We start from the raw sequence: 12358 nt of genomic DNA, 5'->3' as shown, positions 1-12358 counted from the left end.
AGAAAAGACAAACGAAGGAATGAAATCTGAGACAAAAAAAACTGTACTTTACAGTAAGACAGTTGGATATAAAAAACATGACATCACTGCATCACACTGCGTGGGGTGGCGTCTGTATCTCCTCCCCCTCCCCTCTGCTCCATCGGCCAATAGGAGCTCGACCGACTGGCATACAGTTGCTGTACAACATCTGCACATGGCCCAGAGACCAATATGATGACATACTTAACTCAAAAGCACATAAATACACTCTCACACACTCACTCACTCACGCACGTCATGCACATGCACACACAAACATACACACACGTACAAATTATGAAATAAAGAAATCATGCTACGTTTTGCTTGTTTAATTCGATGGCATGTATTTTAAAACCAGTATTGTGCCAACACATACAGTAGATGCTGTGCTGATATGCTAGAGCTCATTGAACTGAGTTGAATATAACTAAACTGTGTTCATTTTTACTGACTTAAGTGTTAACAACATAGATGCTCAAGAAGAGGTTATACTAATTAGGATGTACGGTCCTCCTCTGCATGCCACCCTGTGGAATCCCTAGCAGGCCCATTCACCATCTGCCACACACACACACAAACTGTGTTTTCCCAGAGACATGCTCCTACTGACCATCTCACTCTACAGCGTATATGCTTCTTTATTTTTACATTTTACTGTGCAATTTTTAATGCTTGGCACCAAACATCCAAACAGCCAATCTGCTGCAATAGAGCACAGTATGTTTGTTGTTTGTACCGGTACTGTAAACCAGATTAACCTCAGATAACCTCAGTCACACAGGATGTGAAATACTGACTAAATTGATCGAACAGCCCCAGAAACAGTGTCAGTAAAAGTGATGGTATTGTTGTAGGAGTCACACTTGTAGTAGCAGTAGAACCAGTTGCTGTAATAACATTTTTGGTAATAGCAGTATCGGTCTAAAATGTAGGTATGTGTCTCCTAGTCGCGCACTTTATCTTTTTATTTAGTCAGTGATGTGTAAAAAGCAACCAGTGCAGTATTTTAATCTTGGCAACAAGACGCCATTAATCACCCACCTCTGTTTAATCGATGGCTTTCTCGTTATCTATGGAACATTTAGAGACTTGGTGCTCTTGCCTGAGTAAACTCAATAGGATATTGAATGTTTGAGTTTATGTTTGAAGATAATAAAAAAAAAAACAGCTGGAGCTTTACTTTTGTTGGAAAGGGGGGGTTTATGGTTATTTGCAGTAAGCTCTAATAGAACTCTTTATCATCCTTTTACTCATTTTATAGGTCTGTCTCTCTTATCTGTCTAATGCTGGCTCTCTCTCCCCCTGTGAAGGAAATTGAAAAAAATGATCCATGAATGTGAAAAAAAGAGTATATCTCACTTTCGATGACAAATTGGCATTTAGTTTGTTGACTACAAACGTTTATAACAATGTTAATTGAGGAAACATCTCATAGAAGCTGATAGAAAACGAGCCCATCACTAAAAACACTGGAAATCTGTTATCTGTCATGACAACTGCTGCTTTTATCATCAGTGCAAGAAATTAACCTTCAAATCCACAAGCAACAGCAGCATGAGGTGCCTTTAATTACATTTATGCTGCTGCTGTAATTTAATGACATAGTGAACAAACCCACCAGCTACTAGCAAACAGAAAAATAAATGTAGTTCTATCAAACACACTTACTTGAGATGCATAAAGTAATCTCAATATGTGTAGACCTAATTGGGTTTCTATTTCCTAAAATTACACTGTAATAATAGCAGTCATAGTGGAGTATTATGGTTGTTTAATTAGAGGAACAAAAGATGAGAAAAAAAGAAAGAAAGAATTAAAGAAATGATTCTATAAAGCTCACTAAAGAGGTTTAGGCTGCTGTCGACATGTATTATTGTCCAATGTGAAATCTGAAGCTTTTATATTTAGTTTTGTTAATTGTTAATTCTGTTAATTTAATTGTTGATTATTTATCGTTTTGACACAGTTGTCAAGTCATAACTGCTGTAAAAACACAAATATGTCAGTTTGAGGACTTGATACAGTCATTAAAACATGCACAGATGTCAGTCGGGATTTTGCACTGGATGGTTTTCTTGCGGCATCACTCGGTTACGCTATAGATCAGAGACGGGGTCATCTGCACTGCAAACTGTAAATGTGTGTGTGTTCTAAATAACTTCTAAATGTGAAAATACACGTAGGCATCAGGAGGTAGTCAAAATGAACTCTCTGTGTCTTCTGTTTTATTGACTAATGGACCTCACATGATTTCTTCTCTAGATGGATGCTCTGTAAACAATCAGTATTTACTTAAAAAAATGTTGCTAATGAGCCGACTGTGTCTGCTTTAAAGAAATACAAGGATATCGAGGGCGTGGTGAAGATAGAAGAGGTGGATGGAGAGGAGCTGGTAAAAAAGTTTGCTGAGGAGATGGAGGAGATGCTTGGTAGGAAGATGAAATCTGTGAAGGTAATAACTCATTCTCCCGTTGTCTAAAAACAAACTCAAGTGCAATGGTAACCAATCTGACATTAGCTTTTGTGCAGAGATGGCCTGTTGTAAACAAAGATCAAATCAATAATTGCAGCAGATTTAATCGGCGTTATGTTTAGTCCGTGTGATCTTGAAGTTGATAATCTTTTCTTCATAGAGGGCAGAGTCTATATTTAACCTGCTTTATTTTATCACAGAGATTAGCAGAAGCAGCAGAGGACGCCGACCTATACCACGAGTACAATGAAACACTGCAGGTATGTGACAAATTTCACAGTCAGTAAAAGTGTATTTCCTCTGTTTTACATATGCAGAAGCACACAGGACATCTATTCATAACAAGGTCAACCACGCAGACAGCATAGCTGCATACTGTAGAATCCCCATTTTCACCATTTAATAAAAGTCTTTAACATTTCATCATCAGATAATCTATATGATCATCATCCTCGATTGTTCTGTCTAGTTTGAGTACTTTAACTCCATGCTGATCAACACGGCGGATGAGGATGGGAACCCTGTGCCGCTGGGAGGAGAATTCCCTCTGGAACAAAACGAGCACTTCAATAAACTGCCTGTCAACACACAACAGAGTAACATACAAGTTCCCACTAATGTCTACAATAGAGGTACGGAAGCATGAGCACACACTCGGACACACACAGTCAGCCTGCATTCCCTTGTATTGTACACGTCTGATTGCTAGTAGAATATGATTTTGATCATCTTTAATATTCTTTCTCTCTCCCTGCAGATCCGGATATTCTGAATGGAGCCTATATGTCTGAGGCTCTGAATGATGTGTTCATTGAAAACTTTCAGAAGGATCCAACCCTCACCTGGCAGTACTTTGGCAGCGCGACAGGCTTCTTCAGGCTCTATCCAGGTGCGTACACATCAGAGTCTCCTGCATTTAGTTCATTGTGCACACGTCCTCATCTTCAGCTGCTCGTTTCTCCTGTGTTGGCACAGCATTAAGACAACATGAGCAGAGTTGTAGATAAACATTCAGCTCCGTGAGCCAGACAGTATACTTACACAGCAACTGCTGATGCAGCCTGTCAAACATCATGACTCACTGCAGTATGGCTGCTGGTGAATTCTCTCCTGAGCGGGTGTGTATGTGTGCATGTGAGAGAGAAGTAATTAGCAGAGGATTTGTGACACAGCTTGTTTTGCTACCTCATCCATCTCCCCCTCATTTGGCAATCTGTCACTATCCATCCATGCCCCCATTTGTTCATCCGTCCATCCGGCCAGTCAGCCAAGCACCATCTGAGTGTCAGTTGTTGCTAAATCTTCTCTAAATGTTCTCACTCTCTCCAGGGATCCAATGGATTCCAGATGAAAATGGCGTGGTCACCTTTGATTGCAGAAACAGAAACTGGTAAGGCTATATTCCTGTTGCCATCAGTTCTGCTTCCTTATTAATGCCTTTTGAATAGTTGTAGCTCTGCGTATGGTTTGGAAGTGTACGATAGTGCTTCTCAGCATGCCTTCCTTATGAATGTGCTGCACTGATGTGTGGCAGGAGAACCACCTGAAGCCCTAAAACCCTGTTATGAGCCCAAACACTCCAATCCAGCAGTCACTGGGAGTCAAGGGCAATCATAAGTCTATGACTGTAAGTTTTTAAGTGAATCTGACAGGATGGTACCACTCTGCTCATATTAGGCCAACTGAACATGTTGAATGAGCGGCAGAGACGGCCAGTGAGAGAAGTCTAGCCGTCCATCCTCCTGAATCACTGACTTTACCCATTTGGTGACACCTTAGTTTGTCAGTGCCATAGCCCTTACCACAAGTTTATGTTCCATTAAACCAAAAAAGTGGGTAAAGGCAGGACCAAGGTCTTGATCCATCAGTTGTGGCCAAATAAATCAGCTTTTAGCATCGATGTTGAAAGAAATTCTTGTTGAAAGAACTTCTGTTATCCTAAAGAGTCCCAGATATGTGTGCAGCCTGTATTGCAAGTCTTACTTAAGATGATGAAACCAAAGCAGCTAAATGGAATTCAATTCAATTCAATTCAATTCAATTCAATTCAATTCAATTCAATTCAATTCAATTCAATTATATTATATTATAGCTGATTTTTATTATCAATTTGCATACTGAAAAAGGAAAACATGCCAAGATGTTTTCCACGTAAAAACTCTGGCAAGCTGAATAAGAGTTGGTTTACTGCTCAATAACAGTTCCAGGAACTCTGTCTGGCCCTCAGACAGAAAATACCACATGTTAGGGGACGGAAACGAAGGAGCGCAACATCATGGATCTGAAAAGTAGGATCACAGCTACTGTAGGGGAAATCTCCTTGATGATAATGAGCTTGGAAAATCAGGGGATGATAATAAGGAGATGAGGAGAGGCATGGATGGAAGGACAGAGGAACAAATAAAAGGATAAGGCTTGAACTTTGCCTGTTCTGTCTGTCTGCTGGACTACGAGCAAATTACGCACAATCTGGTCTGTTCATGGCCGAGTGCCATTTGGCGACACTGACATTATGATAATAATAAAGTTTACAGCCTCCTTCCTTAACTCTCTGTCTTGTTCTAGGTATATCCAGGCAGCTACTTCTCCTAAAGACGTGGTAATCGTGGTCGATGTCAGTGGCAGTATGAAGGGACTCAGACTGACCATTGCCAAACACACCATCAACACCATCCTGGACACACTGGGAGAAAATGACTTTGTTAACATCATAGCTGTGAGTACACACAGTTACACAAAACACAGACATATGAGAACAGGCGAAGACTCACCGGATGCAGAGAGTGTCTAAATCCTGATTAGCGTGACTTTGAGATTAGCACAAAAGCACAAACAAGCTAATACACATGCACAGAGTGGCACATGGTAATGGACACACACATGCAAACAGGCACAAATACACGCATCAAATGTTCAGTTCACATCCGTCATTTATTTTCAGTGACATCAAAGCCTTAAAATTTGATTTGTTTTAAGGTTTTTCAGGATTTTGGCTGTGTGTAGCCCTACAACTCCAAATCGGTGTAATAAGCACGGTTTATCCCGGTATTACTGTGTGTGTAATCATACGCCTACTGCAAATCCGCTACCCTTAAGCCGTTTTTACACGGAATTTAAAGCTACGCTCCCTCCCTTTGATGGAGTGACCATGCAGCAAAACAAGAATCACTTTTATTTTAAAATGAGATCTCAGTTGGAGAGAGAAGTTTAAATCCCACTTTCTTGTAAGAAATAACATCTAACTGAATTTGACTCTGTCTTAAACTTTGAATTAAATATCAGCAGACCACCCCGAAAGAAATATGAAAACAAAAATGACATGTCAACATGCGTACAGAGCTTCAGAGAATGAAAACACCACATTATTATCACATTATTATCATTTAAATAGTTTCAGTGTTACAGAATCACATGTCGGCTGGAGTAAATAAGTGCAACAGTTTGGATATTTGGAAATTGATTGATTTAAATGGTTGTAAAACTTCACCAACTCTAAAAGTTAATCATGTTGATTGCTAATTATGCTGACGATTGATTATTGCGGGTCACATATTTGGTTTCTCTCTGCAGTACAGTGACTATGTTCGCTATGTGGAGCCCTGCTTCAAGGGCACACTGGTCCAGGCTGATCTGGATAACAGAGAGGTAACACACACTCACACACACGCACAAGACACAAACTCACAGCTAATTAATTCACCTAACCTAACCTAGTAATCGTATGGTGTTATCTCGCTAATCCTCTAAAGGCAAAGATTACTCTGTCATCACATCCCAGTTCAAAGTGTGATCACTTGCGTGTTGTCAGGGTTTCGGTCTGTTCGTTGGAGGGTTTAGTGATGATTGTACTGGTGTTTATGAATGCAGATATTCTTCTGTCTTTCTTCCACCTCCTTTCATCCCCTCCTCCTCCTCCTTTGTTGTCATTCTCCTTTTCTTTTTCATCTTCCACAAAGCCATGGCATTATCTCGTCCCACTTCGTTTGCACTTCTTACATCTCAACATCTCGCTCTCTTTTTTTATTTTCATGTACAACAGCATTAACATCTCATCGTTTCCGCGCTGATTTCTTTTCTTATTTCCCCGTCTCATCTGTCCCGTTTTTCATTCACCAACACCTGCTCATTCTGCTCAGTCTGTGTGTGTGTGTGTGTGTGTGTGTTATGTGTTGGATCTATGCCCTACTTTCACTCCCCTTCACATCATTACAGATCAGGTGAGGTCACTGGCTGCTGACAATTTTAAGCAGGTCACATGACCTGCCAGCAAAGGGATTTGATTGGTTGAATGCCTAGAGAGGCAGCCTGTAACAGAATGGGCTTACAGATGTTGGCTGACACACTTACGCATAAACTCATGCTGGAACACTTACATTTACAGCAAGGCAATCTTCAATTTTGTGGCTGTTACATAAGAGTTCCTACATTGTTGAACAACTATTTGTCTAGTTTACGTCCACAGTAAGTCACAATCACTTTGCCCAAGCTGCAAATTATTTTAGTCATCAGATTAGTCAAGTATTGGCAGGCATCTTAGTGACCAAGGGCACTAAACTTTGTTTTAAGAAAATATATTCAAGCGAAACCTTGTCCTCTTGTTTATCAATATGGTTATTACAGAATACTTTTACAGAGTACAAATAAAAGAAAATGGTGAGTAGGTGTTTTAATAATAGTCAATTGTTCTTGTGATCATTTGCACGTTGCAGAATTAAGTATTTTAAGGCAATTTTGTTACACATGTGAATCATTTACAATATACAGCAATAATCACAGCAATGATTCATAGATAGCTTGTATGTGTAAGGAGATATCAAAGTCTGGTAAGAGTCCCATCTCTGGTCTACACAGCCATGGACCCCACAACAATATGTATGTGTGAGTGTGTGTGTGAGTGTGTGAGTGCGTGTTGATTAATCCTGATTACCTCCCGGTGTTGTAGTGACTTTGCCGTAATTGGTCAGTGTGCCAGGAAGCCAGGGATAATCCCTCCTCGACACTCCACTCACTCCCACTTGCTCACGTGCATTTACCAAAAGGGAAAGATCCGATGGCTTAGTGACAACGTCTATTTGTTCATTTGTTGTGTGTCTCTCTCCAGCATTTCAAGCTTTTGGTCGATGAGCTTCATGTCAAAGGAGAGGGCAAGGTGAAAAATGCAATGAAGGAGTCTTTCAGGATTCTCAATGAGGTGTGTGGCTCTCCCACAGCGACTGCTGGGCTTCAACAATAGACAGCATTGACCGCAATTAAATAAAATGATTTCACTTAGGGGAATCTTTATGTGCACTGCATAATTCACAGGTCTGCATTTGTTGATTTCTTTAGAACATATATCCAAGATAAAGTAAACTGTGTGTGTCTAGGCTGCAGCACTGGGCCAGGGCAGCCTGTGTAACCAGGCCATCATGCTGATAACAGACGGAGCCATGGAGGACTTCCAGGATGTTTTTGAAGAGTTCAACTGGCCAGAACGACGGGTACAACACATGAACATATACACTCACAAGCATCAAGCAACTACACGCACCAGTACTTAAAGCACACAAACACATATCGCTGACAATATTCATATGAAGCTGTTTGGAGTAAGTTTATCACATCTTACTATATACTTTATTGCCCCTCCAGGTTCGAGTGTTCACCTATCTGATTGGACGAGAGATGACATTTGCTGACAATGTTAAATGGATTGCCTGCAACAACAAGGGTAAAAAAACAAGTGGGGATGCAGATCAGCCTGAAGGTCACAAAAACTGGTTTGTGACATAAAAGCTGCTAATCTGAATCCACCGCTCTGCCTCAACATTTGGGATAAGATGTTTGGATAACAAGGAATAAAGAGATGTATCTGTAAACTGCTGCAACTACATGCTAAGTATTAAAACAGTGTAATAAAACAGTGCCATCCCCCTCTCCCCATGTTGTTCTCAGCAAGGTCTGTTGGCCCTGTAGTGTTCCCAGGTGGTACTGTGTGGGGCTGGTACCAGGTGCTGCCCTCTTGTGAATTACATGGGGTCATGCAGTGGCTAAGACCTGAAAATAATCACTTCATCCCGCTCTGGGCACATCAAAACCCCTGACTAAATACCTGATTATCAGCACGGATACACTGTAAACACATCCCTAGCCAAAAAATATCATAGCTGCCTGTGTCTGTGTGTGTAATGGGTAACAGGTGCACTCCCTTCTGTTGCGTACACTGGCAGTGGCTTCTGCCAACAACAAAATATCTGTCATAAACAGACAGCTTATTATTACACTCCTACAAAAAAAAAAAAACCTTCTATATACAGTTTCACTGGACTAAGCATGTGCACTTAATAATATCAACAGCGCTCTCGGGGGATGTGACAAAGGAGAAAAAGGTTGCACACATTCACATATTCATACCTGGCAGTGCTTCAGTAGCCCGTTGTCACTGAGCGGCTTCTCTGCAGGTATCCCATTGACGTCATTGTCTTCTACTTGTAGAAATGCCATAAACCTTAGACTAAGCCAAGCTTTAAAGAACGTCAAAAGCACAGTTGCATTGATGGGAGATTCAATATGATTTTTTTTTAATATTAAAAAGAGCTAAATGTTTTGGGGAATACAAGCTTGTCTGAAGTCTGATGAATGGGTTTGCTGCTCTTAATGTAATACCCAGAGGCCAAAAGCAGAAAGATAAAAATAATACGGGGAACATTTTCTTAGCTTGAATTTATGGGTCCTAGTTTTCCATCCGAGTGCACTAATTTGTCGTATATACAGTATGTGTGTACATCTATTTTTGTGTCCTGCAGGTTACTACACACATGTCTCCACGCTGGCTGACGTCCAGGAAAACGTTATGGAGTACCTCCATGTTCTCAGCCGGCCAATGGTCATTAACCACGATCATGACATCATCTGGACTGAGGCCTATATGGACAGTGTGGTCAGTTGACTTCTCTCATTATTAGTGTGCTTGCCGGGCCACACACACTATTATCTTGCATCAGTATCATCTGGCATACATAATCAAAATGTCAGACTCATTTAGGGCGCCTGTGCTATTACTTGTGGTAGTGATCCATTATATAGTTTTTTTCTGGAGGGCAACAGAGATAAACATTCAACTGCAGTCTCTTTGACTTCTTCTTCATGGTATCATTTAAAGCCGGTTCCATTCATATCTATGCCTCTCTCCATGGTGCTGAAACATTCAAAACCCCTCCATCCAATTCATCCCAGACACCAATACAATCGCCTAGCAACATCCTAGCAACCGCACAGAACACCATAGCAACCATGTAGCCACCACCACATACTTCACTAATAATTGCTACAAAAATACCTTAGCAACAGCTTAGCAACCACCTAGCTTTGACCTACTAACGACAAAAACCTGTCACCCAGACATTGCTTGTTACTAACCCATCTCTGCCTGCATATTTCTGTTTGTGTGACACATCTTTTCACTGCCATGTCATGCTTCTTGTTGTCTTTGCCCCTCTTCACCTCCACCTTCAGTTACCCACCACAAAAGAGGTAATCATACTTAACTAGCTTTAGGTTCACTCTGCTAAATTAATGTTAGCCGTATCGCTAAAATACAGTATATAGCATCTGCATTTTGTGTCGAGTGTTATGTGCAGTGAACAGCTAGCGCTAGCAGTTTGTAGTGCTCTCAAGTAGTTCCTTTTAAATGAACTTTTCACTATTGTTTCAAATGCTAAAGCTAGCTTAGCTCATCCTCTTGTTAACTAGCCTAACGATAGTTTAGTTAGTCGTTTAGCTTTCAGTTTTATTTCAGTTCCAAAGTTTATGTGGACATTTCTCAGCTTCTCTTCGTTTTTCTCTTGCAAGACTTTAACTTAGTAAATGTTCTTTGCTTCATACAAATGTAAAACCACTTAGCCACTTAGTAGTATTAAACTAAATGCTTTGACTTTGGTCAACAGGGACAAACTCCACCAACTTCATTCATTTACATTTTTCTCATAATTTATCTAACTAATTTTGCCGAGTAAATAATAAGTTTGGAGTAAATATTTTTTGTCTGTGTACCAAAGCTGTTCAACACTCAGGCCCAGAGCCTGCTCCTGATGACCTCTGTAGCCATGCCTGTGTTCAGCAAGAAGAAAGAGACCGTAAGTATTGATTCTAATCACAGTCACCCTCAACAGGATTTTCCCCTCGTGGATTAATAAAGTATATTGATTGATTGATTGATTGATTGATTGAACAGATCACCTGAAATTGTATCTCTGAACCTGCTGTGTGCTTCCTGTAGCTGTCTCATGGGATCCTGCTGGGAGTGGTGGGAACTGATGTGGCCTTGAGAGAGCTGATGAGACTTGCTCCAAGATACAAGGTGAACCATCCACTACATACCGTTTAGTGTGTCACAGACATGGTTAAAATACTGTACATCCTACATTTGTTTTTCTCTGAGTCAGCCAGACACTGAGTTCATAAAGATATGTTAAATCTCCACATATTAAAGATCTGCATTGTTTCCCTATACTGTAATGTGCGGTATCTCTTTCTTTCTCTTCAGCTGGGTATCCATGGTTATGCCTGCCTCATCACCAACAACGGCTACATCCTGTCTCATCCTGACCTGCGACCTCTGGTACAGACAAAGATTATTCTTTACAGTGAATTTTTGCACCCTAGAAACTGTAGGAACTTTATAACCCTGCTTGACAGATTTATTGCAATTAACCAAGCATAATAAATCAGGATGGGTCGCGTAAGACTTGTGTTGCTTGTATGTTTGTGCGTGACAGTATAAGGAGGGGAAAAAGCTAAAGCCAAAACCCAACTATAACAGTGTTGACCTGGCAGAGGTGGAATGGGAAGACACTGAGGAGAAAGTGAGTGCATGCATTTCTGTCCTTTTTCAGTTCATCTATCTTTTCTGTATGTCAGTTTGAGCTGTGTTATTGAGGATCTATAACGTGGTATGATGGAACAAGTGAAGTGCTGAGCATGTGATATCTATGTTTTAGCTGAGGACAGCCATGGTAAAAGGAGAAACTGGAACAATGTCGTTAGACGTGAGAACCTCGGTGGATAAAGGAGTGAGTACTTTTGTTTTTGTGAGCGTGTCTGTTTGTGTCAAGACAGCAAGAGAAGTTGTCTTAAATATTAGATCAGAGATTGGATTTTCCTTTCGTACTTCCTCTGGGGTTTTGTTGTCTTTTCTTGTATTATCCAAGTTTTGTTACTTTGTTTCCTTTGAGGGAAAAAAGTTGTAGTTGTCACATTTTTATATATATATATATATATATATATTTCAAATCTTTTAAGCAGAAGCTGTCTTTTTCTGTCTCTGTGTTCACTGTCATGTCCATAAACTCTGTCTGTCACAGAGGAGAGTGATGTTCCTGAAGAATGACTACTTCTACACCGTCATCAATGAGACACCATTCAGGTTTGTCTGATATATGCAACAAAGCAACACCTCTGTCTGTATGACACAACTGAGAACACAAAGCAACCAACAAAATGTTTCTGTACAGTACATAGTATATAACACCTTTTTTAAAACTTATAATAAGGAGTAAAATTATATTCTTTTCTTTGTGTTTGACAGTCTGGGTATAGTGTTGACGAGGGGATATGGACAGTATATATTTATCGGAAATGTCTCTGTGGAGGAGGGTAAGTCTTTGCCTTCTACCTTAGTTTCTCTGTGTTTGTGTCTGCTTTTGTCAGCCTTCCTCTTTCTCTCTCTCCCTTCCTCACTCATGTGTTTTCTTCCCTTCTTTTCTTCAGGTCTCCATGACTTACTGGCTCCAGACCTGACCATAGCCAGCGAATGGTGAGTACTGTATAAATAGCTGAACATAGATGTTGTAGGATTCCCAACAGTGGTTGTAGCTCCTCGTG

At 40.4% G+C, this 12358-nt stretch overlaps 1 protein-coding gene across 1 annotated transcript in view; it reads left to right on the top strand.

Annotated features, from left to right (window-relative positions):
- The window catches only part of cacna2d4a (calcium channel, voltage-dependent, alpha 2/delta subunit 4a), an 83889-nt gene that overhangs the window by 4928 nt on the left and 66603 nt on the right, over positions 1–12358 (top strand). The window contains exons 4-22 of the mRNA XM_070853484.1: positions 2360–2476; positions 2698–2757; positions 2967–3129; positions 3255–3386; positions 3827–3887; positions 5063–5213; positions 6068–6142; positions 7599–7688; positions 7864–7977; positions 8129–8207; positions 9283–9416; positions 10534–10611; positions 10755–10835; positions 11022–11096; positions 11254–11340; positions 11476–11547; positions 11839–11900; positions 12063–12130; positions 12245–12290. Coding sequence (XP_070709585.1) covers positions 2360–2476; positions 2698–2757; positions 2967–3129; positions 3255–3386; positions 3827–3887; positions 5063–5213; positions 6068–6142; positions 7599–7688; positions 7864–7977; positions 8129–8207; positions 9283–9416; positions 10534–10611; positions 10755–10835; positions 11022–11096; positions 11254–11340; positions 11476–11547; positions 11839–11900; positions 12063–12130; positions 12245–12290 — 1745 coding nt within the window. The remainder of the gene's footprint in view (positions 1–2359; positions 2477–2697; positions 2758–2966; positions 3130–3254; positions 3387–3826; positions 3888–5062; positions 5214–6067; positions 6143–7598; positions 7689–7863; positions 7978–8128; positions 8208–9282; positions 9417–10533; positions 10612–10754; positions 10836–11021; positions 11097–11253; positions 11341–11475; positions 11548–11838; positions 11901–12062; positions 12131–12244; positions 12291–12358) is intronic.

The sequence above is a fragment of the Pempheris klunzingeri genome, chromosome 22 (genome assembly GCF_042242105.1).
Source record: "Pempheris klunzingeri isolate RE-2024b chromosome 22, fPemKlu1.hap1, whole genome shotgun sequence".
Classification (NCBI taxonomy): domain Eukaryota; kingdom Metazoa; phylum Chordata; class Actinopteri; order Acropomatiformes; family Pempheridae; genus Pempheris; species Pempheris klunzingeri.
This window is presented reverse-complemented; position numbering and strand designations above follow the sequence as displayed.